This window comes from Alnus glutinosa, chromosome 1 (assembly GCF_958979055.1).
Source record: "Alnus glutinosa chromosome 1, dhAlnGlut1.1, whole genome shotgun sequence".
Taxonomy (NCBI): domain Eukaryota; kingdom Viridiplantae; phylum Streptophyta; class Magnoliopsida; order Fagales; family Betulaceae; genus Alnus; species Alnus glutinosa.
Genome location: NC_084886.1, coordinates 12,761,835 through 12,786,596, shown reverse-complemented (window position 1 = coordinate 12,786,596; position 24,762 = coordinate 12,761,835). Strand labels below are relative to the sequence as shown.

Sequence of the window (24,762 nt, the reverse complement as noted above, 5' to 3'; positions counted from 1 at the left end):
AATTTTTCACTAAGAGTTTCTTTTCTCTTATGTTATGTATTTATTAAACAGTATCATTAGAAGTGTCAGACAAACTAAAGCGAAAAGGCGTGACAAGCCTTGACACGAAGCTCCAAGTGCATGAGTTTACCTGATCAAAATCAAGTGAAGTGCCCATTATGCAAGATCTTGGTTTTTTAATCCACGGTAGCATTCACATTTTCGTTCTCCCTTCATTTTGAAAAATTTACATACAATAATTGATTGTTTGTGGACCCCTAAAGGAGCGTAACTGAGTTAGGATAGTAAAATTGAGGTCCAATAATGTGTATGGTACCAAATAAAGCGATGTAACTTACAACATTACATTAAAAAAATATTGATTCATACTGCAGCTCATACATTTTTGCTTGGACGTCTTCAATCTCTTCATAGTTTTGTTGAAGGTTAGGAGCTTTTTGCAACGTTTAAAATGCCTCCAACTCTATTGCGACTTCTTTCATTGTAGGTCGTTTCTTCCCATTTAAGTTTAGGCACTTATTTGCAAGGTTTGCGACTGCAATGATCTCTCCGTTCTTACCTTTCATCAAAACTCGACTATCAATAATATCAAACAAATTGTTCTCCTCCACCGATTGAATGAAATATGTGGCTAAACTTTTGGATTCTTGTGTTCTTGTTGAAGAAATCGTTTTTTCGCTAGTTAACAACTCAGCAAGGACAACACCAAAACTATAAACATCAATCTTTTTTGTAAACTGACTTAATTGGAAATATTCAAGGTCCAAGTATCCAAAAGTGTCATGCACTAGTGTGGTTAAATGAGTTTAATCAACAATGATGTTTATTGAAATCCCAAAGTCAGCTACTTTAGCTCTGAATTTATCATCTAAGAGTATGTTTGTAGCTTTAATGTTCCGATAATAAATAGGCAAGGAAGCTACTGAGTGTAGGTAGAAGAGAGCTCTTGCAACTTCAGTTGCAATTCGTAAGCGCATATCCCATGTTAGTGGAAACTCCTCCGTTTGGCCATTAACATATTGGGAAAGAGTTCTGTTAGGAACGCATTCATAAACTAGCAAAGGAACTTCTGTCTCCAAACAACAACCTATTAGTTTAACCACATTCCCTTGGTTAATTTGTGAAAGTATGACAACTTCATTAATGAATTCTTCAAGTTTCCCTTCATCAATTACCTTGGACTTTTTCACAGCAACGATTCTTTCGCCTGTCAACATGCCTTTGAAAACAATACCTTGTCCTTGGTGGCCAAGTATTCTATTTACATTAAAACGGTCTGTGGCCTTCTCCAAATCTTTTGAATTAAACAATTTGGCGTTCTCAACATTGGCTTCATGTGAAGATAATTGTTATTGTAACAATAAACCACCATTTCATTTGAAAAACTTGTTCTTTTGTTTAATCCTCCTCCTCTTCTTTACCACTTTGTAGGACCACCATACACCAACAAGTAGAACCAATAGCCCAAAGCCACTGCTAATACCTGCTTAATGCAATGTAATAGGAAAAGATTACTCATTGCAGTAACAGGTTAAGCAATGGTTTTGATTGAGAACTTTGACTTAAAATAGAAAGACAACTTCTCATAATGCTAGAAATTTGTCTGACAAACTATCATGTCTTGAAAAGTATGTTTATACATTTTGACTAGCTATTGAAGTATTCCAAAAGAAGGAGACGGTAAAAGAGGGTTGTTGAGGGAGGCAAAGGATAAACAAAAAAGCATGAAAGTTTAAAGGTTCGCATTAGAATCTCCTACCTATAATTTTAAAAAATTTCAAGTCATCCATCTTGAATTAAAAAAGCTTACAATAAATGATTTCCTTAGCCAACACCTAAAAAGGTTGGATGCGCGCGCCATCCCTTATAATTTTTGGAGATGGTTGGTCATTCCAAGATAGTAGTCGACAACCCTCATAAGCCTTGAAAGGTGACTGGATCACCCTCCCTCAAGGGCTTGAGGGGGTGGTCAATCTCCCTCTCAAGACTTATGGGGGTTAGTTGGCCACATACAAGTGTTTTTGAATGGTTTAGCCGCCCCCAAAACTTTTTGGGGAGTTGTTGATCACCCTCAAAACTTATGAGGTGGTTGGTCATTCCTCGAGAGTTTTAAGAGTGGTCAAGCCACTTCAAAAGTATTTGGAGTGGGCAGCAACCCTCTTTGAGTGGAAAGCAATCCCATTCTTGGAATTTTATTTTTGCCACAAAATGATTGACTTGGCAAAATCTTAGTATTCATTTAAACTATTTTAAGAATTGCAGGCTCTTGCAATTCTTCAAAATTTTAGGAAATCCTGATTCTAGAGGTTCCAATATATCTCAATATTAATTATAATTAAAGCATCCCTCTAGATAGTAGTAAGTGAATTTCAAGGATATATTTATTGAAAATTGATTCTGTACGTAGAACATACGTGTAGGAAAAATATTAAAAAAGAGAAAAAGAAGAAGAGATTTGCCACCAGACTCTTGGAAAAATACTTCAAAGATCGGGGATCGATATGATCGATAGCACTAGCTTTAGGCTGGGAGACAAGGAGTATAACTGAGTGACATGAGTTTTAGATCTATAATCATGGCGAGCCCATTTTGATCATTCTAATTTTTTTCAAAAGATGCATGTGCTCGATCTAGCTAATTTTATTTAGGGGTAATTACATTTTCCCCCCATCAACTACCAGCCATTGTCAACATGCCCCCATGAACTGACACCTCGACCAAAAGAGAGCATCCAACTACCATCGTTACCCACTTTGCCCCCATCCGTCAGAAGATTCCGTTAACTTGGATGGAATATTCCATTTTTGGGTGTTAATTTTTGTTTAAAGACCAAAATGCCCTCTACAGTAATTAATAAAAAAATATTAAAATTAATATATATTTTTTAAAAAAAACAAAAATTAATCTAAGGGTGGCGCCCTTTTTCAGTTTTTTTTTAAAATATTAATTTTAATATTTTTTTATTAATTACTGTAGAGGGCATTTTGGTCTTTGTGTGAATTAGACTGACGGATGGGGGCAAAGTGGGTAACGATGGTAGTTGGATGCTCTCTTTTGGTCGAGGTGTCAGTTCATGGGGGCATGTTGACAATGGCTGGTAGTTGATGGGGGGAAAAGGTAATTACCCCTTTTATTTATTTATTTTTTTTCAAAACCTGTGTTTTAAAAAATTTCTCCAAAAGCATAATATTAATTCTCCTAAAAAACTGTACATTCAAAGCAAGTAGGACCAATTAAAATAAGATCAAACAAAATAATGTGGGACAAAATATGAGATTTATTATGTGGGTGGTTTTTAATTGGCTCAGTTTTTCAAAAGAAAAATAAAATGGGAAGTTTGTTTATACTTTGATCCGAGTAAACGTACATACTTATAGTGAGCTGTCTAAGCCGAGTCTTGGTGTCAACTATCCCACACATGTAAGACCCATACATATTTACACAGTATCCATTATTGTCATAAGTGACTCTGCCCGGTTCCTCGCATTCGTTAACATCTGACATGTAACGATGGAGACAAACACGTACAGTTAGTATCTAACACGAAAATATAGGAAGGAGGAGGAAGAACTAAAGAGATAAAATAGACTAGCTATAAAACTTTACCTCCACATCCTCCAACAAGATAGGGATTTCCTTCAAAGCCACTTCGGCAATAACAAGCAAAAGAGGGCTGGTACTTACTTGTTGAAATATAACTATAATTAAAACAATAGTACTCTTCATTCAAACCATAGAAAAAACCCTACAACCATGTTAATTCTGGGTTGAAGTGGACGATGTTTATTCGTAACCTACAACATTACATTAAACAAATTCTAATTCATACTGATTGAGAAGACAATAATGGTTGGAAGTCTATAGATGAGGTTGGCATTGTTGATAAGGGAACAACATCCCTTGGCTCGTACATTTCTGCTTGGACATATTCAAGCTCTTCATAGTTTTGTTGAAGGTTAGGAGCTTTTTGCAACATTTGAACTGCTTCCAACTCCGTTGCGACTTCTCTCATTGTGGGACGTTTCTTCCCTTTTAAGTACAAGCACTTTTTCGCAAGGTTCGCGACTACAATGATATCTTCTTTCTTACCTTCCTTCAAAACTCGACTATCAAGAATATCAAACAAATTTTTCTCCTCCACGGATTCAATGAAATATGTGGCTAAACTTCTGGATTCTTGTGTCTTCGTTGAAGAGATTGCTTTTTCGCCGGTTAACAGCTCAGTAAGGACAACACCGAAACTATAAACATCACTCTTTTCTGTAAACTGACTTGATTGGAAATACTCAGGGTCCAAGTATCCAAAAGTGCCATGCACTAGGGTTGTTAAGTGCGTTTGGTCAATAGTGACGGATCTTGAAGTCCCAAAGGCAGCTACCTTAGCTCTGTATTTGTCATCTAAGAGTATGTTTGTAGACTTAATGTCCCGATGATAAATGGGTGAGGAAGCTACTGAGTGTAAGTAGAAGAGAGCCCCTGCAACTTCTGTTGCAATTTGTAAGCGCATATCCCATGTTAGTGGAAACTCCTCGATTTGGTGATTGACATATTGGAAAAGAGTTCCGTTAGGAACGTATTCATAAACTAGCAGAGAAACTTCCGTCTCCAAACAACAGCCAATTAGCTTAACCACATTCCTGTGATTAATTTGTGAAAGAATGACAACTTCATTTATGAATTCTTCTAGTTTTCCTTCATCAATTACCCTGGACTTTTTCACCGCAACGATTCTTCCGTCTACCAACATGCCCTTGTAAACAGTGCCTTGTCCTCCCTGGCCAAGTATTCTATTCACATTAAAACGATCTGTTGCATTCTCCAAATCTTTTGAATTAAACAATTTGGTGTTCTCAACATTTTTTTCATGTGAAGATAATTGATGTTATAACAATAAACCACCATTTCGTTTGAAGAACATGTTCTTCTGTTTAATCATCCTCCTTCTCTTTATCACTTTGTAGGACCACCATCCACCACCAAGTAGAACTAATAGCCCAAGGCTACCACTGCTAAGACCTGCTTAATACAATGTAATAGAAGAAGATTACTCATTGCAGTAAAAGGTTATAGAAATAGTTTTGATTGAGCACATTAACTAAAAATTTATAGAAAAAATATTCGCTTAATGCTAGAAATTAGTCTGACAAACAATCCTGTTACAAAATGTAAGTTAATATATTGTGACTATCAAAGTATTTCAAAAGAAGGAGATGGTAAAAGTGCATGGGTTGCTGAAGGAGAAATATGATTAAACCAAAAAAGCATGAATGTGTAAAGGTTTGCATTAGAATTCTTTACCAGCAATTTTTAAAATTGTAGCCATTATTTTAAATGAACGGTCATGCATGATTTTGTCAAGTCATCTATTTTGTGTATATATATATATATATATATATATATATGAATTACAGAAAATGGTTTCTTTAGCCAACACCTAGAGATCGAGATTGGGTGCACCATTCCTTAATATTTTTAGGGTGGTCAGTCATTCCAAAGAGATGTTCGACCACTCCATTAAGCCTTAAATGGCAACTGAATCACCCCCTCGAGCCTTGAGGAGGTGGCTAACCACCCTCTCAAGGCTTATAAGGGGTAGTCGGGCTCCCCTCATGAATTTTAGGATGGTTTGGCAAATCCCAAAAACTTTTAGGAGGTTGTTGACTACCCTCAAGGCTTATGAGAATGGTTGGCCACTTCTCGAAAGTTTTAAACTTGGCGGTCCAGCCACTCCTAAAAGTACTTGATGAAGAGGTCGACCATTCTCTTTGATTGGATAGTTGAAGAATATGCAAAAAAGATTGCCTCAAAATTATTGAGTTGGCAAAATCTTGAGTGTTCATTTAAACCATTTTAAGAGTTGTAGGCTCCTACAATTGTTAGAGAATTTCAAGAAATTCTGATCCTAAAGTTCCAATATATCTCAAAATCAATTATACTTGAAGCATCCCTCTAGATGGTAATAAGTAGTGAAGCTTAGGTATATATTTATTGAAAATTGATTCCATAAAAAGTGTACGAGAAAATATTAAAAAAGGAAAGAAAAAGAAGAAAAGATTTGCCACTACACACGCTTGAAAATACTGCAAAAATATATATGAGATTTATGGCTCACCTTTTAAAAAGAAAAATAAAATGGGAAGCTTGTTTATACTTTGATCGGAGTAAACGTACATACCTATCATGAGCAGTTTAACCAGAGTGTTGCCCGGTTCGTTAATATCTGACATGTAATGATGGAGACAAACACGTACAGTTAGTATCTAACACGAAAAGGAAGGAGGAAGAATTAAAGATATAAAATAGACAACAGCTATAAAAACTTTACCTGGACATCCTCCAACAAGATAGGGATTTCCTTCAAAGCCCCAATTGCAATAACATGCAACAGAGTTCTGGTACTCATTACTCACTGAAACAAGATAGGGATTATGAAAACAATAGTACTCTTTTGCGGTCTTATTGGCTATTGGAAGTGTGTTGAATGATGTCTCAAGAATCCCCCATTCCAACACCACAGGAACGTGCGACATAATGGAGGACATATTTATTAATGAACCACTTTCCCTGAACCAATCTTCTTCTACCAAGAATGCAGACTTGCATCCTTCGGTGACTGCAGGGTTCCTAGTATCTATTGGATCTATAGTTGTCTCGAACGTATTGAGACCCGGAGTAATTGTGGTTTGGCAGCAGCTAGTGCCGTTGCAACTATTACCATTTATCACTACTTTACTCGAATCACATCTTGAGCTGCACCCAATCATTGAATCATCCGAGAATCTCATTGAGCAACCCATGGCGACGAATCTGTTTTGGTAATAGGAGAAGATGAAAGAGCTGACATTTTGTTTTCTGCTTGAACTATTAGTACAATTAGAAAATGTCGGATAATTGACGCGAACTGTACTACGGCTTCGTGAATAATAAGCTTCTCCAAATGAAATGTTCAGCAACTCCAGGCCGAAGCTACTCAAGAAAGGTTTGGGAGAGCCCGAAGAGTCATTCTTGCAAACTACTTCAAATTAAACCAGCGATCAACATGGCAACCAGCTCCTATTCCAAAAGGGTACGGGATGCTAACATCCCCACAGCTTGCTTGACATGACCTATTAATTACTAAACCCGCTGCTTGTACATAAAGTATTGCATCAATTGAAAACAATAGCACAATCATGATCTGAAATACCATTTTCACCGCCATGGATGACGGAATTGTTAAGCAGCTAGATATAAGCCCCGGCCCGCTTTATACAACCCCATTACCGTCCGAACTTCGAAGTTCTCTGGAAGTTGCGGGCCGAGAAGACCGACCAAGTTGTCTTTGTCTGGACTAGACTAGTTTATCATTAACAATTTGAGAGGACAAAATTACGATTAAAAAAAAAAAGGTATTTCATGTATCGAGATTGGGGGCTTTTTTTAGTTGAAACGAAGTTAATTGACCAACAACGACACGCATGCCGCAGGACCAAGATTTAGTCAACAATGTGTTCTCAAGGGGTACCCCCTTCCTCTCATAGCTATACACTTCACCTTCCTGGCTTCCTCTCACCTAAAGGCTATACAGCTTCACCTTCCTCTCATACACTTTCACATCTACAAACAAAGACGATCAAAATGAATTTTTACTATCGAAAGATGAAATACAAAGAATAATAAATAGAAAACCATTCAAAATTCAAAGCCCTAATACACTTAAATCTCTTTTCTTTTTCTTTTTCTTTTTAAAAAAGAAGTAAACTTGCAGCTCTCTCTATTTGAAGAATAAATATGTATCTTTTTTATAAAAAAAAAAATACTACATGTACTTTTAAGTGTACACTTTTTGACGTGGTATTACTAGGAGAAGATATTGGCATGTAAAAAAAAGACAACAAGCCGGTTAATTAACACTCCAAGACCAAATATATAGCATTAAAAAAAATAAAAAATAAAAGACTATAGTGCATACCTCCTGACTTGACTTGATGAAAATTAAACCAGCATTGACGTTAACAAATTAAGTGTACCTTGAGTTGATTAAGATATGCTGGAGCTGAATAATTTTTTAGCAATGCTATACATTCTAAAAAAATTCAAAATTTAGTTTTTAAATGATGTGTCATAATTTTATATAATTTTTTTATTTTGATTAATGTGTCATTATCTCATGAGATTGTGACACATTATTTGAAAACCAAATTTTGGAAATTTTTTTTGAAAAGTCTAGAATTTTTTTTCAATTTTTTGGTTTTAATATTTAAATGTACCTTTAAGTATGTTCAGGTCAGAGTTTCAATAAAAAAAAGTATGTTCAGGTCAGATTACCGGCCATCTTTAATTCTTGGTTGTGCAATGGGCCAAGAATATTCTTAAAATAACAAAACATTTTTTGTTTTGTGTTTTTTTTCTTGTCAATTAGACAAAACCCTTTCAAATGCTGAATATATATATATATATAAAGCAGACCGTCTGTGCTTGGAATCAGAGACCCTATGGGCGGTAGAAATCAATTAAAATTTTAGGCTTAACTAATAATTTTTAAAATACTTTCGTGTTTATTTTTAAAAATAAAATTATAAATTTTTTTTTCAAGATACAGACATAGGTATTTTTGTAAATTCCGTTAAATTCTAACCTAACACCTAAATCCTAACAATTTTTTTTTTTTTTTCTAAAAAACAAAAATGGGTATTTTGAGAATTTTGATATATAGGATTTAACAAAAAATTCTAACTAATGGTTGAAATTGAAAAAAAAATAAAAAAATTGAAAGATAGATACTCTAAATTGACACTTTTTAAAGTTATGGTACATTTTTTCAAAAGTGATGAAAGATAAAATGTAGTTATAAGTGAAGTTCTCCCAAACAAAAATTTTCAATCTTTTGCTTAGCGGCACCATGTTCCATTTCCTTTCTTTATTTGTCTTTTAGTTTATTCTCTTTGAGCCTATTTTGCAAGAGATATGATATATTTACAATTTTCGTACAACTGTTATACAACTCTATATATATATATATATATATATAGAGAACCTACTTGTAAGAAAACAAATTTAATAGTTAGTTTAAAAAGAAAGTTTTTGAAATTATGTCAAGAGTTGTACAACAATCATTTCTCATTACGCAATCATTTCTCATTACCCAAACATGAATTTATATGGATTTACTACAGCTAGCAAATGGGAGATTACAATTAAGCCTCTCAACTTCGATCACTCTTCGCCAAGAAGACCAAGTACGTTGTCTTTGTTTGTTCTTTCTGCATGTGCATGAAAAGAAGTTAGTTGACTAGAGCAGACCAAGGTTGTCTTTGTCTATCTGGACTAGCTAGACTAGTTTATCATTAACAATTTGAGGAGACAAAATTACGATTAAAAAAAAAAAAAGGGTATTTCATGGATCGGATCGAGATTGGAGGCATTTTTTTAGTTGAAACGAAGTTAGTTGAGAACGACTCGCATGCAGTACCAAGTCATACAAGATTTAGTCAACAATGTGTTCTCAAGGGGACTCACGTAATGGCTAACGCCAGCACATTTCAATAATCTTGAGAGAGAGAGAGAGAGAGAGTTAAAAGAAAAACCTTGACGAGGCTAGGAAAATTTAAATAAATAAAAAAAAAAACTACATGCACTTTTTAAGTGCACACTTTTTGACGCGCGTGACAATGAAAATCACCATTGAATTTTGTATCTAGTAATAATTTTTACTCTTACATATGCCATAGTGCATATACACGCAATTGAAGTGCACGTAGTACGTATTTCTCGTTTTATAGTAAGTTCAATGGAAATCAATTGAGACATACCCTTGGGAGGTAGAAATCAATTAAAATTTTAAGCTTAATTAATAATTTGAGTTTCAAGATAGTTGTCCGTATTCACTTGTATATTCTAAGTAAAGGATGCAGCGTTAGTAGTTCCTCACGTGCAAAAATTTCACATAAATATGTTTAATGAGAAATGCTAGAAATACTAAATCTTTTACCAAGGGATGTGTACCAAGAAGATGTGGAGATTATTCATTGGAAACAGTAGCATTTCTTTTTATTAATTGTTTTGATTTTCTTCAATAAATAAGTTCTACATCATCTTGATACCTATCTCTTGGTAAAAAATTTGGTACTCTTAGCATTTCTCATGTTTAATTAGGTGTATTAATATGGATCGAGACTCGAGTTGTCATATGCATTACAAAGCAACAATTAAAAAACAAAAAGAAAAAATTTCACTTATAACTCATAATCTTTCATTACTTTTGAAAAATGGTACGTACCAAAACTTTAAAAAGCGTCAATTTAAGGTGTCCATCTTTCAATTTTGTTCAATTTCAACAATCTGTTAGAATTTTTTATAAATCCTATCGAAATTTCTAAAATACCAATGTGTTTGTGTTTTTTTTTTTTTTTTTTTTTTTTTTTTAAATATATATATATATATATAAATTTTAAGATTTTCAGGCATGGATGTTTTTGTAAATTCCGTTAAATTCTTACCAACACCTAAATCCTAACAAATTTTTTTCCTAAAAAAAAAGGGTATTTTGAAAATTTTGATAAGATTTAACGGAAAATCTTAACAAAAGGGGTTGAAATTGAAAAAAAAAAAAAAAAAAAAAAAATTAAATGGTTAACCTTAAATTGACACTTTTTAAAATTTGAGTACATTTTCTCAAAAGTGATGAAAGGATCATAAGTTATAAGTGAAATTATTTCAAACAAAAATTTTCAGTCTTTTGCTTAGCAACACCATGCATGTTTCATTTCCTTTCTTTATTTGTCTTTTAGTCTATTCTCTTTGAGCCTATTATGCAAACATGCCTAAAAAAAAAATCATGAATTTATATGGATTTACTACAGCAAATGGGATATTACAATTAAGCCTCTCAACTTCACTCTTCTCTCTTACTTTGCAAAAAAAAAAAAAGACAGTTGCACATAATTTCCTCTCAACATAAACAAAAAGAAACCCTAAAAATAATTGTGTTCGAGTACTGCCGCCCAAGATCCCAACAAATATTCCTCAAATACAAACAGCAGAATGCCTGAGATAAACTAGTGGCAGATTATAGGAATTCTTGGAAAATTGAAAATTGAATAAAGCCATTATAATTACAAGCTAGTTATTTATTATTTGTACAATATTGTGTGTTTTAATTATTTTTACTAAAGTTGATCTTGTTTCTTTTTAAGTACCCATTCAAATGTCTATCAAACAAGTGGTGGACGCAACAGCCAGGAATAAGATCCTTTCCATTTCAAATGAAGTGAATACTATCTATTTTATAGTCATAATTTAAAGTTAATACATCTAATGATGTACATGATTTTACATTATTTAAAATTTTAAAATACGTATCAATATTGACTTCATATATATCGTTACATACACCAACTTTAAATCCTGACATTTCATTTAAAATAGATAGTATTTATTTCATTTAATAATATTGAGAGGATCCTATTTCTAAGGGTCAGGAGGGGGGCGCATGCCCCCAATCCCCCCATGGCTTGCCCAAGCTGCCACTCTCCCTTTGAAAAAAAAAAAAAAAAAAATTACTAGAACTTTTTAAGCCCAAACTCAATAACAAGAGTAACACTCCAAGTGACACTAAATTGACCAAAGAATGACTCTGGAATAATGGAAAATGTATATATAAATCCCTTATACAAACAAACATAAGAAGACATCATATATATTCATAATCATATGACCTGTAAAAACGCACAAATATAGAACCAATGCAGGATCTATGTACATTCAGAAAACGGTTCAAGTAGTACCGGTACAAAGAACCATCCAACAATTAAGCTAGAAGGAAGATGAATGAAAATGAGGCATCTCAAGGCCTAGTGGTTCAATTTGATGGGGGTGGGGAGAGGAAAGGAATTGTTGGGATGGTCGCCGAAATGGTGGGGATTGAAGGGATTGTGGTTGGGATGGTGGGCAATGGAGTACTTGGCAGCGGAGGTAGTGTGAATGTCGGAAGAGTAGTTGGTTGAGTTGGCAGTGTAGGCAATGGTGGCAGAGTTGGCAATGGCGTGCTAGGCAGGAGTGGCAATGTGGCTGCAGGCAGAGTTGGGAAAGAGGGCAGGGGAGGCAGTGTCGATGCTGAAGGTGGAGCAGCCGGTGTGTCCAACAGGTGGCGCGCTGCCAGGCTTACATCGGAGCTTGCGAGTGATAATGCTAAGACCAAAGACAAAGCAAAACAGAAATGATCAGAAAATGCCATTGGGTTGGAGAACAACAGCAGAAGGTTTGAGAAGCTGTTTCAATTTAAGTAGTGGATAGGATAGATGTTTTTGATTGAAGAAACCATCTCCTATAGGTTACTTATAATAGTGGGAAAATGTTGAAGGATTCTGAGGACTGGAGAACCAATACGTGTGTTTGATGAGATGTGGTTGGAGGGAGTGCCAAGAAACTTGGGTTAGTTCACCTCCCAAGCTAGAATAACTGTTTGTTCCAAAATATGGGCCAACCTCAAATGATGGCTTGACTAATAGAACTATATATAGAAGCCTATTGGAAAGCGAACATACCAGCTTATGAGCTATGACTCATCACGCTAAATTTTTCTTTTTCCTTTTTTCTTTTTTATTAGTAAGAAAGGAGATTGCAAATGTGGATCCTTCCACCTGTGAATAACGAAAATCAAAGAAATAAGAAAGATCTTTGAGAATTCTTCATAAAAACTAGGAGGAAATGACTCAGGATAAATGAGCATATAGGTGCATACTGTATATAGTCTCCCAATGTGTGCGCATGCGTTTAAAAATAAATAGAAAAAAAAAATCTTATATTTAATTTTATACTACGTCATAAGTCATGAATGCATGTATACAAAAGCTACACAAATGTCATAAGTCATAAAGCAATATGACATAAGAGTATAAGAGTATAAATCTGTCAACGGAGAGGGGCAGGAGGAGTCAGAAATTATATTTGACGAGGCCAAAACACAAAACTACAAAAGTAATATTTTTACAGGTGTTTTAAAAAAGTTTGGGGTTGGCAAACACCCCCAATATTAGTCCTACGTAGGATTGTCAATTTTTTACACGATCCGCGAATGTGCCACGAACTCAACACGAAATTAAAGAATTAAGGTCGAGGAGTCTGACCTGTTTAATTAAATGGGTTAGGTTAGAGTTGATTTATATATAGTTTTATACCCATGCTTCAACATGACCTGAACCAACACTCGACATAATGATAGGAAATTTTTTACATGACCTGCGAACCTGACACTAACCCAATACAAAATTAGAGTGTTAGTGTTGAGGAGTTTGACTCGTTTAATTAAATGAGTCGGGTTATAGTCGACATATATAGTCTTATACCCATATCTCAACACGACTCAAACCTGACACGCGAACACAAATTACTACACCTAGTCCTAAGTCCGTCCCTAGGTGTTACCAAAGTCCTGTGCTATGCTTAACTTTTAAAGGTAGCCCATTTCTAATATTGGATTTATCAGCTTGATTAATATGGCCATTTCAAAGAAGTTGAAATCAATAAAACAATAACGAAGGTTGTTAGGAGATAGTCACAAATGGACTTGAAGGTTGATGAAGTCAGCTCAAAGTTATCCATCCGATGGATATTGTTTTGTTTACTCTTCCGATTAGTTAATTAGGCCAGTTGTTGTTGTTACGAGGAGTAATTCTACATGTATATTAAATGTTCATAAAGTATCCATAAAAAAATAAGAGGGTTTTTAAAATCACTATTGAGCGTGTGATTGATCAAATGATAATTTTAAAAGCTATCTCATTTTTTTATGAACACTTAATATACACGTAGAATTACTCTGTTAGGAGTCCTTAGTCTTTAATCAGTTAATTACTAGAACAGTTGAGTGTAATATTGTCTCGAAAGTCGCAGGTTTTTAAATTAATAAGGAACCCTTTTAAAATAATTTTGAAAGGCCTTTTTTTTTTTTTTTTTTTTTAACATGTTCATACAAGAGGAGGAGGAGGAATTCAAACTAGTGATCTCCGCTTCATGACGTGTGATCCCCAGCCAGTTAGTATTAATTATAGGGAGCATTAGGTTACAAATCACATTTCACACCTTTCATCTACAACCATTATTTCCATTACAAATCCATCAATATTCCCATATCCAGATTCATATACACCAGAAACCAGATTTCATTACAAATCCATCAATGTTTATAACTTCATTTTATTATGATGGCACGTGTTATAATATGATTGATATTGATGTGGCATTTAACGGTTTCGGTAAAATAATTAAATGAAAGTTAGGTGCAAATACCTATTTATTATTTTTGCATACAAAACATTTTTATTCCACATAGAACTTATTACAAAAAGAAATGTTACATGCATTTTCCGGTGCTTACTATCAAGTGTACGTTTTGAACGTAGCAGTAAAAATCACTATTGAATCAAAAATCTAACGGTGATCTATCCAAAATTTAATCGTGATTTTTATTATCACGTCAGCAGAGAGTGTGCACTTGGAAGTAAAAATCCGTTTCAGATTTCGTTAAGAGGCTTAAAAATTACTTTTACTATATAAAAAGCTGTGCTAGGCAAATCATTTTTTAAAAAAAAATTAAAAGAAAAATCTAAATTTATACTTTTTTTTTTATAAACAAAAGCTCTATTTTATTTATTTTTTAAAAATAAAAGCTCTATTTTTCAATGCAATCCCAAATGAATTATAAACACTTAAAAAGTCCATGTACGATATATTTCCAGAGTAATGTTATAAACTATTTTTTTGCCCTCTTTTTATCTTTCTAAAATTGATACAGTTTTTAAAATTGTCATTAAATCAAAATTCAATAATGTTCTATCCCAAAATCAATGATGATTTTAAAAGTCACATCAATTTTGAGAGGGAGTAATTCTAAAAGTATTTCATGTGTCATTCAAAAAATAAGGTGGCTTTTAAAATTATCGTTTGATCAAAATTTAATAGTGATTAATCACAAGCTCAATGATGATTTTAAAAGCTACCTCATTTTTATAAGGATACAAGAGTGACACTCGATATATTTATAGCATTACTCATTTGAGAGAGGATAAAAAAGAGAAAAAAAAAAAAATCATAACATTACATATTTCTGTTTTGGAAATCAGTAACCACGTACGTGGATTGATTTTGAATGCTAAAACATCATTATCTCAACCGCTGATGCTAATAGAAAAAGATGAAAAATCAGACAACTTGATTTACCTAATTTACAATCGTTACTACGTACAACCGTTGTCCGTTGATGATAATAATCCCACGCGTGAGTGCTGAAACGGTACGATGTGGTCGAGATGAGGAAAGGAAGACAGCACTGTTACTCTAAGATGTGAAGAGTATTCTGGTAAAGAAAATCTTGAAATGATGCATGTGGCTGTTGATCGTACTTAATATATATTCAATTCTTCCTCATCAAAAAAAAAATTCAATTCTTCCTTCTTTTGTCTGTTTTGATTTACATCTAATTCATGAGATTTTGTTTTAAAAGCCACAGCAGCAGAGAGTTGGAGCGGATTTGTTGTTTCAAAGGTCAGAAAGTTTTGAAGGGAAGCTCAAAAACCACCAAGAAATTTAAAGCATTAAATGGTTCCCCCAATGATAAGGATCTTTCTAACTTTGGTGGAAGGAGGTATGCTACTTCATGCATTTTTGTCAAGTTGCTTGATAAGTCTTCCTTCTTTAATATGTGTGGAATATTAAATTTCTTGAATATCATGGTTTCTTTGTTGTAGAGATTGGAGATGTGCAGAAAGCCTTCAACTGTTCAGCTGGTTAAAAGGCTTACATATTCCAATTTGCTAGGCTTGGATGTTAACTTGAAAAATGGGAGGTGAGCTCTTATGATGTTGCAATCAGCTTATTGACATGTTGCACACATGCTCATGATTTAGAGAAACCAAAAAAAGAAAGAATCCTTTCTTTTTCCTGCTTTTGTTAATTGGTGCGATGATTTTTTGTGTTTTAAGCTTGTTTAAAATTTTTTTAAGTCTTAATTTTTTGAAAATATATTTATTTCACATTAATTTTACCTTTTGTGCCCAAATATTATATGAGAAAGTAACACAACCAAGTTAGCAAACCAAACCAATGTAAATTTTACATAGCTATACCTAATCCAAAACAACGTAATTTTGGTTAATTTATTAAGTATAATATATATATATATATATATATATATATATATATACCACTATCTACAGTCGCGTATGCAGATAATAATTTTTACTAGTCGCATCCACATCCGCATGTGCGTATAAAGAATAGCTAAGGATGCAGGTGGTTTAGTTATGTGCAAGAAGTTTCTCATCGTTAATTCGAAAAAATAAATGCTAAAGTGACAAAAAAAAAAATTAAAAATAGTGGTAATTAGGATTTCAATTGAACTAGATCTATGGTAAAGTTATTTTGAAAAATCTAGAGGCCGATTTTTTTCCGTCAATTTGCATGTGAATTAAGCATTTATAGTACTGACCTTACTATTATATATATAAATGCAGCTGGAATATTATCGACCCAATTAATTTTTTTTTTAATTTTTGTTTTATATTATCAACCCAATCAAATCGTACGTGATGTATTGACCCTATTTAATATTAAATGGAGGCACTAGTTCCACGACCTTTTGTTTCAAATGCACCTGGAAGGGTAAATTTTTGTGTCTAGCTACTCTTCTTCTTTTTCTACTTCTTAATTTGTTCTTCAATTGTTCCCATTTAGTAATAATTCGACATCTGTATATATATATATACCTCCAAAATCATTTTCAGGGAAGATTAATGGCTACCAACACGTACTACAACTGATCTGTATCCCATTTACTTGGGAAAAAAAAAACAAGAAAAAGAAAAATTTGGTGGGTATGCAATTGATTTTCCAGTTATATTTCTTGTATATATAATTTCGCTTTCAGAGTAGATGGTGGACCGCATTTCAAGCATTGGAGTTCAGGGTTAGTGTCACGAATAATTTGGCTAGTTGTAGCATCATGTGAGGTGATCTATTAAGAGGAAATCAAAGACGGACAGGAACTGCCATTTTTGGGACACAGGCCAGGAATGGGCATATATGGCCGACATAAGAGCATTCTTAATAATCTTGTCAAATTTTACTCAACAAAGTAGTTAAAAATAACTTTTTATTATTCTAGTGAACCACTTTTTAAAAAATTTCTCAGCAGCCTCATCATTTCAACTATTTACTATATTATTCCATTTAAATAATATTTTTTTTCAGATTTCTTTATTCTTTTTCTATTTAATCATTTTATACAACACGTCACCATACATCTTCATCTTGAGATTGGATCATTGCTAAGAAATTCACAGAAGTTTTCATTTGTTTCTCAACCAAATTCAAGAAAGAAAGAAAGAAAGAAAAGATAAATGAATTGAAAGAACCACAAAGTTTATGTCAGTGACATAGAAACTTTCATGTCCATGAAATAAGGGCATCATTGTGTGAGAAAAATGGGAGATGAGAGAAGAAAATGAGAGAAAAAGGAAAAAAAAGTGTGCTGTGATCATGTGAGATTGAAATGAGAAACAAAATTGGTGAGAGAGTTGGTGAGTGAATATTACTCATCAAAATTGGTGAGTATTTTCACTCACCAAAACTTTTTGGTTAAAGTGGTAAGGCTGCTGAGAGTGGTTTTTTAATGTTTTCATCAAATTGACTCACCAAAACAGCTAAAAAGCTATTTTGGTGAGGCTACTAGGAATGCTCTAAGGGCAAAATTTACGTGTGTTCTTCCTTTGTGTCTGTTTGCTTTACTTTGTTGTTTTCTTTATTAACAACTCATCCGTTATTTCTGCATGCTTTGGTTTTCTGAAAGTGTTGAAAATAAGAGTCTTAAATCGATCACCACTTGTCTTGGGGAATAAATCACGACGGCAAAGTTCGAACTAATCATGACCTCTCTACTCTTATACAATCTTAAGTCATTATTATGTTAAATAATTACCACTTAGTTTAAAAATTTAAGTAAATAAAAAATTATGCATTTAATCATTTAATTAATACTTTAACAAATATTATTGCTTGAATTTTGTTTTGTATTTGTGATATTAAATTAGGGTCAAGTACTCCATATAATCAACATTTACACATGCTCATTCATAAACTTTTATTATTTTCATTTCATAAACATTCTATAATCATTTCATCACTTCCATATTTTGTTCTAGTATGTGCATTTTTCTCAAGTATATTCTATAATAACAAAATCATGCATGGTACGCGTGTGTATATATATATATATATATATATATATATATATATATATATATATATATATATATATATATATATATATATATATATATATATATATATATTTTTTTTTTTTTTTTTTTTTTTCTCTCCTTATCGTACAATCCATGCATCTTTTCTATAAAGACGTTTCATCAAATCAATACTTAAACCTAGAGTTTAATCATATCTAACACATAATGCAATTTCATAATTTCACAGTAATTCAATTCGGAGTTTACTTACATCAAACGCTTAAATTCATTTTTTGTTCTTTCACCATAGTGCCTCGGTTAACTGTGTGCAATTTATTTCCTCCACTTATTGTGACCCTAGTTTTTCTTAAATGAAATTTACCTATGGAACCCTAATACTCTCAAACCATCAAGACACTTAAATCCATTTTTCATGCGTGTTTAGCAAGTGTCCTAGAAGCCATATATTTGTTATATTTCCTTGCAGACAGTGAGGACTATGCGTCTTCAAGTGAAAAAATTATTGTCAATCAGGAAATAATGATCAAGAGCTAGAAATTATTGTCAGTAATATTAAGCGTTCTCGACAGTGATGGAGGAAGCCATGCCCCCCCCCCCCCCCCTCTCAAATTTCTTGAAAAAAAAAATTCAAGAGGCGGTGGTGGTATTGGCCCAAAAGCGGCGGCTCTGTTGTTTGCTTTGGCGGTGGTTTTTCAAGGGATGATGGTGTTGGTTTTGTGGGTACTGCTAGTTTTGGTACGCCTTGGTGGCTCCCGTGATTGAACATTGTGGCAACGTAGAAGCCATTCAGACACCACTTGTCACGGGCATTTTACAAAAGCTTGGCTGAGAAGGGATTTGGGGAAGAACGAAGGCATGTGCAAGCTTGGAGAAGTCTAGGGATATAAGGTTGTCGTGTGAAGGGAAGCTACGTGGCAGAAAATGGTGGAAGTTCTTTTGTGTGGGAGACAGCTGAGTCTCCCTCATGCGGATGAAACGACAACGCTTTGGAGCTTAAAGGCTTTAGTGTGTTTTATGAAGGAAAGCTAGTCGTTTTGACTAAATAACCAGCGAAGTCATTTTAGGGCTATTTCAGGCGTTTTGTAATAAAGCTGGGTAAGGGCAGTATATAAGCCCAATCAGTAGAAATATTATTGGAACTTGAGAATTGAATTGAATTGTGTTTTGGAGGGATTGGCATCCTCGAATTTGCCTCTTTTCTGTATTTTCATTTCTAAATCAATCCATTTGAATTTCCTTCTTCCATTTCCATCTAGATCTTCTCTAAATTTCCAATTAAACCAGAAAACCCATTACACCACTCTCTCAAACAATAAAAAGGAAAAGCAGTGTTTTAGAAAGAAAATATACACAAAAAATGTGATCGTTCTCTCACTGTAGAGATGGGTTTTGGTAAGGCCTGGTTGAGGAGGAGGGAGGAGATGAGGCCACTTGTGGATACAGAGAGAGAGAGAGAGAGAGAGAGAGAGAGTTGGGCAGTGTATAGGACTCAGCTGAATCGAGTTGGACTTTTTTAGTTTTAGATTCAGACATTGAAATATTCGCCTTCGTATATTTTATTGTTTTTTGGTTATAACTCTACGTTTTTTAGGTTTTTTAGTTTCAGTAATATTTGTTGGATCCCTTTTCGGGCCCACTATTTAATGAATAGGAAAAAGCTCCCTGCACAACCACTCACATTGGTGGGATCGATGTGAGTGAGTGGGTCCCACCAATATGAGTGGGTTGTGCACAACCTGTAGAGCAGGGATCAGTCCCCTAAATAATAATCTGTAAGTTGGTGTGGACAGTCAAGATGGAAGCTGACCTGGAGTGGAAAGAAGAGAAAAATTATTGCGCGTGTTGCCCACTCGTCGTCAATCATGGTACTTTAATGTTTGGACAGTAAAACTTCAAAATGTATCGAATCGACCGTATCAACTTTATGCCTTAGCGGTTTGGCTCATGTTCAAAATATTTTCTAGCTCTGTCCTTGATTCTTGACCTTAAACAGGCTCAAACCTTCTCCTAGTTTATTCCTTCTCATACAAACTGTAGAAAACGTTGACAACCGCCAAAGTTCTTGGTTGAAGCAGGTAATGTTCATTCGTGAAGGCAATCCATAGAGAAGAAGGTTAGAAGTTCTGAAGTCACTGTGGTGGGTGGTAAATGGGTTGTTTATTGAGGTTATAAGATTGGGTATTTGTAGTTACAAAGGTTTTGTAAGTAGAACAATATGTAATGTAAGTCTTGAAGAGTTATTCAAAATGTCTTCACTTTGCCACCATTTCCTCGTGTCATGGAATTTTCAAACCCTAATGAAGTTTATTTTCTAATTCAGCAATTTGTTTACATGTCCTGTCGTTACTCGGTTCTGTCAGTTGATTGAAATTTTTCACTAGGAGTGAAGTTCCTCTTCTGTTATGTATTTATTAAGCAGTATCATTAAAAGTGTTAGACAAACTAAAGCGAAAAGGCGTGACAGAGCCTCGACACGAAGCTCCAAGTGCATGAGTTTACCTTATCAAAATCAAGTGAAGTGCCCATCATGCAAGATCTTGGTTTTTTAATCCTCGGCAGCTTTCACATTTTTCTTCTCCCTTCATTTTGAAAAATTTACATGCAATAATTGATTGTTTGTGGACCCCTAAAGGCACGTAACTGAGTTAGGATAGTAAAATTGGGGTCCAATAATGTGTATGGTACCAAGTAAAGTGATGTAGCTTACAACATTACATTAAAAAAATACTAATTCATATTGTGGCTCATACATTTTTGCTTGGACATCTTGAAGCTCTTCATAGTTTTGTTGAAGGTTAGGAGTTTTTTGCAACATTTGAACTGCCTCCAACTCTATTGCGACTTCTTTCATTGTAGGTCGTTTCTTCCCGTTTAAGTTTAGGCACCTATTTGTAAGGTTCGCGACCGCAATGATCTCTTCTTTCTTACCTTCCTTCAAAACTCGACTATCAATAATATCAAACAAATTGTTCTCCTCCATCGATTTAATGAAATATGTGGCTAAACTTTTGGATTCCTGTGTTCTTGTTGAAGAAATCGCTTTTTCGTTAGTTAACAACTCAGCAAGGACAACACCAAAACTATAAACATCACTTTTTTCTGTAAACTGACTTGATTGAAAATATTCAGGGTCCAAGTATCCAAAAGTGCCATGCACTAGTGTGGTTAAGTGAGTTTGATCAACAGCGATGTTTCTTGAAATCCCAAAGTCAGCTACTTTAGCTCTGAATTTATCATCTAAGAGTATGTTTGTAGACTTAATATCCCGATGATAAATAGGCAAGGAAGCTGCTGAGTGTAGGTAGAAGAGAGCTCCTGCAACTTCTGTTGCAATTTGTAAGCGCATATCCCATGTTAGTGGAAACTCCTCCATTTGGCCATTAACATATTGGGAAAGAGTTCCGTTAGGAATGTATTCATAAACTAGCATAGGAACTTCTGTCTCCAAACAACAACCAATTAGTTTAACCACATTCCTGTGGTTAATTTGTGAAAGTATGACAACTTCATTAATGAATTCTTCAAGTTTTCCTTCATCAATTACCTTGGACTTTTTCACAGCAACGATTCTTCCATCTGTCAACATGCCTTTGTAAACAATACCTTGTCCTCCTTGGCCAAGTATTCTATTTACATTAAAATGGTCAGTGGCCTTCTCCAAATCTTTTGAGTTAAACAATTTGGTGTTTTCAACATTGGCTTCATGTGAAGATAATTGCTGTTGTAATAATAAACCACCATTTCGTTTGAAAAACTTTTTCTTTTGTTTAATCCTCCTCCTTTTCTTTACCACTTTGTAAGATAACCATCCACCAACAAGTAGAACCAATAGCCCAAAGCCACTGCTGATACCTGCTTAACACAATGTAATAGGAAAAGATTACCCATTGCAATAAAAGGTTAAGCAATGGTTTTGATTGAGAACTTTGATTTAAAATAGAAAGACAGCTTCTCATAATGCTAGAAATTTGTTTGACAAACTATCATGCCACAAAACGTATGTTTATATATTTTGACTATTGAAGTATTCCAAAAGAAGGAGATGGTAAAAGAGGGTTTTTAAGGGAGGAATAGTATAAACAAAAAAGCATGAAGGTTTAAAGGTTCGTATTAGAATCTCCTGCTTGTAATTTTAAAATTTTTCTAGTCATCCATCTTGAATAAAAGAAACTTACAAGAAATGTTTTCCTTAGCCAATACCTAAAAATGTTGGATGCGTGCACCATCCCTTAAAATTTGTGGAGATGGTTGGTCATCCCAAAAAAGTAGTCGGTACCACCTTCATAAGCCTTGAAAGGTGACTGGACCACCTCCCCTCAAGGGCTTAAGGAGGTGGTCAATCTCCCTCCCAAGACTTATGGGGGTTAGTCGGTCCCATATGAGTTTTTTTGATTGGTTTAGCCGTTCCCAAAACCTTTTGGGGAGTGGTTGATCACCTTCAAGACTTATGAGGTGCTTGGTAATCCCGGCCTCAAGAGTTTTGAGTGATCAAGCCACTTTCAAGTGTATTTGGAGTGGTCAGCCCCCTCTTTGAGTGGAGTAGCAATCCCATTCTTGTAATTTTATTTTGGGATAATTGCACCGTTGGTCCCTGTAGTATGCCGTAATTATTTTTCACTTCCTATGGTTTAAAAAGTACATGGGAGGTCCCTGTGATATGCAATAATTACAAATCAATCCCTACAGTAAAATTCCATTAAAAATTGTAACAGATTCCGTCAAATGCCTCGTCAGTGCCACATGTCGCCATCTTATTGGCAACACGTGGCTCTGACATGTCCATCTTAATAAAATAATATAAATTTATTAAAAAATAAATAAAAATACTTATTTTTTTGAAAAAAATTAAAATTCAAAAAAAAAAAAAAAAAAGGAAAAAGGTGGCAAGGGGGTGGCTAGGCCACCCCTGGCAGCCTCTGGGGGTGTCGTGCGGCCACCCCTTGCCTGCCAGTTTTCTTTCTTTTTTTTTCGTTTTTTTTTTAAAAAAAAATTATTTATTTATTAATAAATTTATTTTTTTTATGAAGATGGACACGTGTCGCCAACGACACGTGGCGCTAACGTGTAGGGTTAACAGATTCTGTCAAAATGATGGACGGAAAATTGACCCAGGAAGTAAAACGTAATTATTGCATATCACAGGGACCTCCCATACACTTTTTAAACCATAGGGAGTGAAAAATAATTATGGCATACCACAGGGACCAACGGTGCAATTATCCCTTTTATTTTTGCCGCAAAATGATTGACTTGGCAAAATCTTAGTATTCATTTAAACTATTTTAATAAGAGAAATGATTCTTCACCACCTAAATATACAACTTTTCACCACCTTGTCTATGTGGCAAGGTGGTCCTCCACTTTATTTTATTTTTTAAAAATAAAAAAATTCTAAAGTTAGTAGGGGACCACCTTGCCACATAGATAATGTGGTGAAAAATTGTATATTTAGGTGGTAGTGAATCATTACTCATTTAATAATTGCATGCTCTTGAAATTCTTAAGAATTTTAGGATACATATAATTAAACCATGATAAATGTAGCACAATGAGAATGACTCTTCTCTCTAGGGTTCTCTTCCTGTGACGAGACCTAGGGATGCCGGAATAGTCTCCTCCTGGTCACCGGAGTAGGAGTTTTACTGGTCCCATCTTTCTCTATTCCCCTAAGTTTCTCCAAAGGGGTTGGTATGGCAGAAAATTAAAGTATGGGGAATCAAGTCGAGTTGTCCCTCTGAACAGGGGTGAGAAACAAGGAATTCTTATTGAAGATGAAGAAACGGTGGAGCTGCGGTCCAAGGGAGAATTGTGTCTGGTCGGAAGGCTAGGTGTGGCCAAAAAGATTAACAAGCTAGGAGGCCTTCAAGGCTACAATGGTGAGAATCTGGAAAGTGGAGGGGCGGGTTTTCTTCAAGGAAATCCAACCAAATCTCTGGTTGATCAAACTTTCACTATTGAGTGACAAACAGAGGGTTCTGGCGGGGAGACCATGGTCCTATGCCCGTACCATCTTGGTGTTGAATGAGTTTGACGGATGGGTGCCCCTATCTCAGATGGACTTCTCACTGTCCCCCATTTGGGTTCAGATCCATGACATGCCCTTGGGCTGCATGAACAGAGGGATTGGCTTAAAAATAGGAGGAACTCTGGGTAACGTTGAGGAGGTGGCAGTGGCAGAGGATGATGTTGGTTGGGGACGGTTTCTCCGAATCAGGGTGGCTATCAATCTGTACAATCCTTTGGAGAGGGGACGGCCTCTCATTATATCCAGCATATCATGCTGGGTGTCAATGAGGTATGAGAAGCTCCCTGATTTTTGTTATAGATGTGGCCGGATTCTTCATGATAATAAAGGGTGTCCAGCGAAAGCATCACCTCTAGCTACGCATTATGATGGTAACCTAGCTTGGGGAGCATGGCTGAGGGCTGAAGAAGCTCGTCATATTTCGGAAGAGGCGGAAGTTGACGTTATGGCGGCGATGGCCCCTAACTTTACCTCTCAGACGGCGGAGAAGCCATGTCCGCA

At 34.8% G+C, this 24,762-nt stretch overlaps 1 protein-coding gene and 2 pseudogenes across 1 annotated transcript; all 3 read right to left on the bottom strand.

The window, feature by feature from the left end:
- Positions 1–262: 262 nt before the first annotated feature.
- On the bottom strand, positions 263–1,923 carry LOC133858619 (wall-associated receptor kinase-like 1; annotated as a pseudogene).
- A 1,863-nt stretch (positions 1,924–3,786) lies between these two features.
- LOC133858541 (wall-associated receptor kinase-like 22) lies at positions 3,787–6,306 on the bottom strand (annotated as a pseudogene).
- Positions 6,307–20,952: 14,646 nt separating this feature from the next.
- On the bottom strand, positions 20,953–22,986 carry LOC133871606 (wall-associated receptor kinase-like 22). Its single transcript, XM_062309056.1, has 2 exons — positions 22,947–22,986; positions 20,953–22,088 (listed from the first exon to the last, which is right to left on the bottom strand). Exons 1-2 carry the CDS (start codon positions 22,984–22,986, stop codon positions 20,953–20,955), a joined length of 1,176 nt encoding a protein of 391 aa, XP_062165040.1.
- Between the last annotated feature and the right edge of the window lie 1,776 nt (positions 22,987–24,762).